This window comes from Spea bombifrons, chromosome 6 (assembly GCF_027358695.1).
Source record: "Spea bombifrons isolate aSpeBom1 chromosome 6, aSpeBom1.2.pri, whole genome shotgun sequence".
In the NCBI taxonomy this organism is placed as follows: Eukaryota; Metazoa; Chordata; class Amphibia; order Anura; family Pelobatidae; genus Spea; species Spea bombifrons.
The window spans coordinates 295,133-296,510 of NC_071092.1; the positions used below are offsets into that span (position 1 = coordinate 295,133).

General features: G+C 53.7%; 1 protein-coding gene across 1 annotated transcript; it reads left to right on the forward strand.

Moving 5' to 3' along the window:
* Positions 1-464: 464 nt before the first annotated feature.
* LOC128500412 (platelet glycoprotein IX-like) lies at positions 465-1,091 on the forward strand. Its single transcript, XM_053469559.1, has one exon. It carries the CDS (start codon positions 465-467, stop codon positions 1,089-1,091), a length of 627 nt encoding a protein of 208 aa, XP_053325534.1.
* Positions 1,092-1,378: the final 287 nt, after the last annotated feature.

Genomic DNA, 1,378 nt, shown 5'->3' on the forward strand with positions numbered 1-1,378 from the left:
ATCAGGTTCCGAGCCTTTCTAGAACAGGGCATCGGCCGGGGTCGCTCCTCCCTGCCATATCTCCCAATTCCGGAGGCATCCAGCCTGAGAAAGCGGTAACGGGGGGCAGCTGGGGCGCCACAATTTAACATTCTAATCCCGTGTGTCGCGTTAGCAAGCAGGAGAACCCTCTCTTCATTGATCTAGAACCGGCCGCCGTGCTGTTTTTTTTTAAATATTCTTTTTTGTTTTTTTAGACTTTTTTCTGTGAAGTCTGTGGTTTCCCGGCCTCGTCCACAAGCATCCGGCTCTCACTGGACGGCTTGCGGTATCCGTGGCGGTATCCGTGGCGGTGTCCGTTACTAAGCACCTGCTCGGCCGTGGTCAGGACACGTTTCCCCGGAGCGTTCGCACTAATGCATGATATAACGTGGCGCAGACACGCTCCCCGGTGCCTGCCGTAACTCGGTGTTCCTGCCGGCAGCATGCCGCCCGGCGTCAGGCTCGTGGCGTTCGGGATCTTCCTCGTGATTTTAGTCCGTGGAGACATTTGTCCGGAGGAATGTGAATGCGCTAATGCGACTTCGCGCGGCTTGTTGATGGATTGCAGCCGCAGGAACCTGGAGAAAGTTCCGGATATTCCACTCTCGGCAGAGGAATTGGACCTTCGGCAAAACCAGATCACGAGCGTTCTGCCCGGGACCTTCGATGGCCTACTCAACCTGAAAAGGCTCAACCTATCGGGTAACCCGCTGCACTGCGGCTGCGACGTGGAATATCTAGTATTGTGGCTGGCGGGCCAGGATGCAGACAGCGGCGCGCGATGCGTCTCACCGGCGACGCTGTCCGGGACGCCGGTATCGGGGGCGCTCATCACCTCCTGCACCCGTCCGCATGCGCCGCCGTGCTCGCATTTCCTCCTGAGGGACGCCGTCCTCCTGGCTTCTCTGTTCATTGCGATCGCTCTGACGGTCATTTGCCTGAGAACGCTAAAATTTATGTGGTTTAGCCTCAAAGTGACAGAAAATGACATCACATTTCAGTGCCAGAGATTTACCCGACGCTCCTCCCTAAAGAGAAGATTAAACGGCCGCAATAAATGCAAGCGATAAACCCGGGTAATTAACCACGACGCAGCGCAGGCCGTCCGGCTTCACGGGGCGCAGCGGCTCCACAAACAGACGATTTTTCCTGCCTTTTGGAAATATGGGGCAGTTTTTGGCTCCGAGTGATGAGGTCACTGGGGTAAAAATGAATAATATTAATGAATGGAACTGTCTGCTGTGATGTAATAATCCTCTTTATATTGTGGGGAAGATTCTGTATTTTTAATTAAAAATGTTGTGTCTCAAAATGCGAAGCTTTAAATCCCACGGCGCGTTCTTCTACTTAACAAACG

Bases quoted from the DNA above. Each gene is read 5' to 3' on its own strand.
- LOC128500412 (XM_053469559.1), top strand. From the start codon at position 465: ATGCCGCCCGGCGTCAGGCTCGTGGCGTTCGGGATCTTCCTCGTGATT.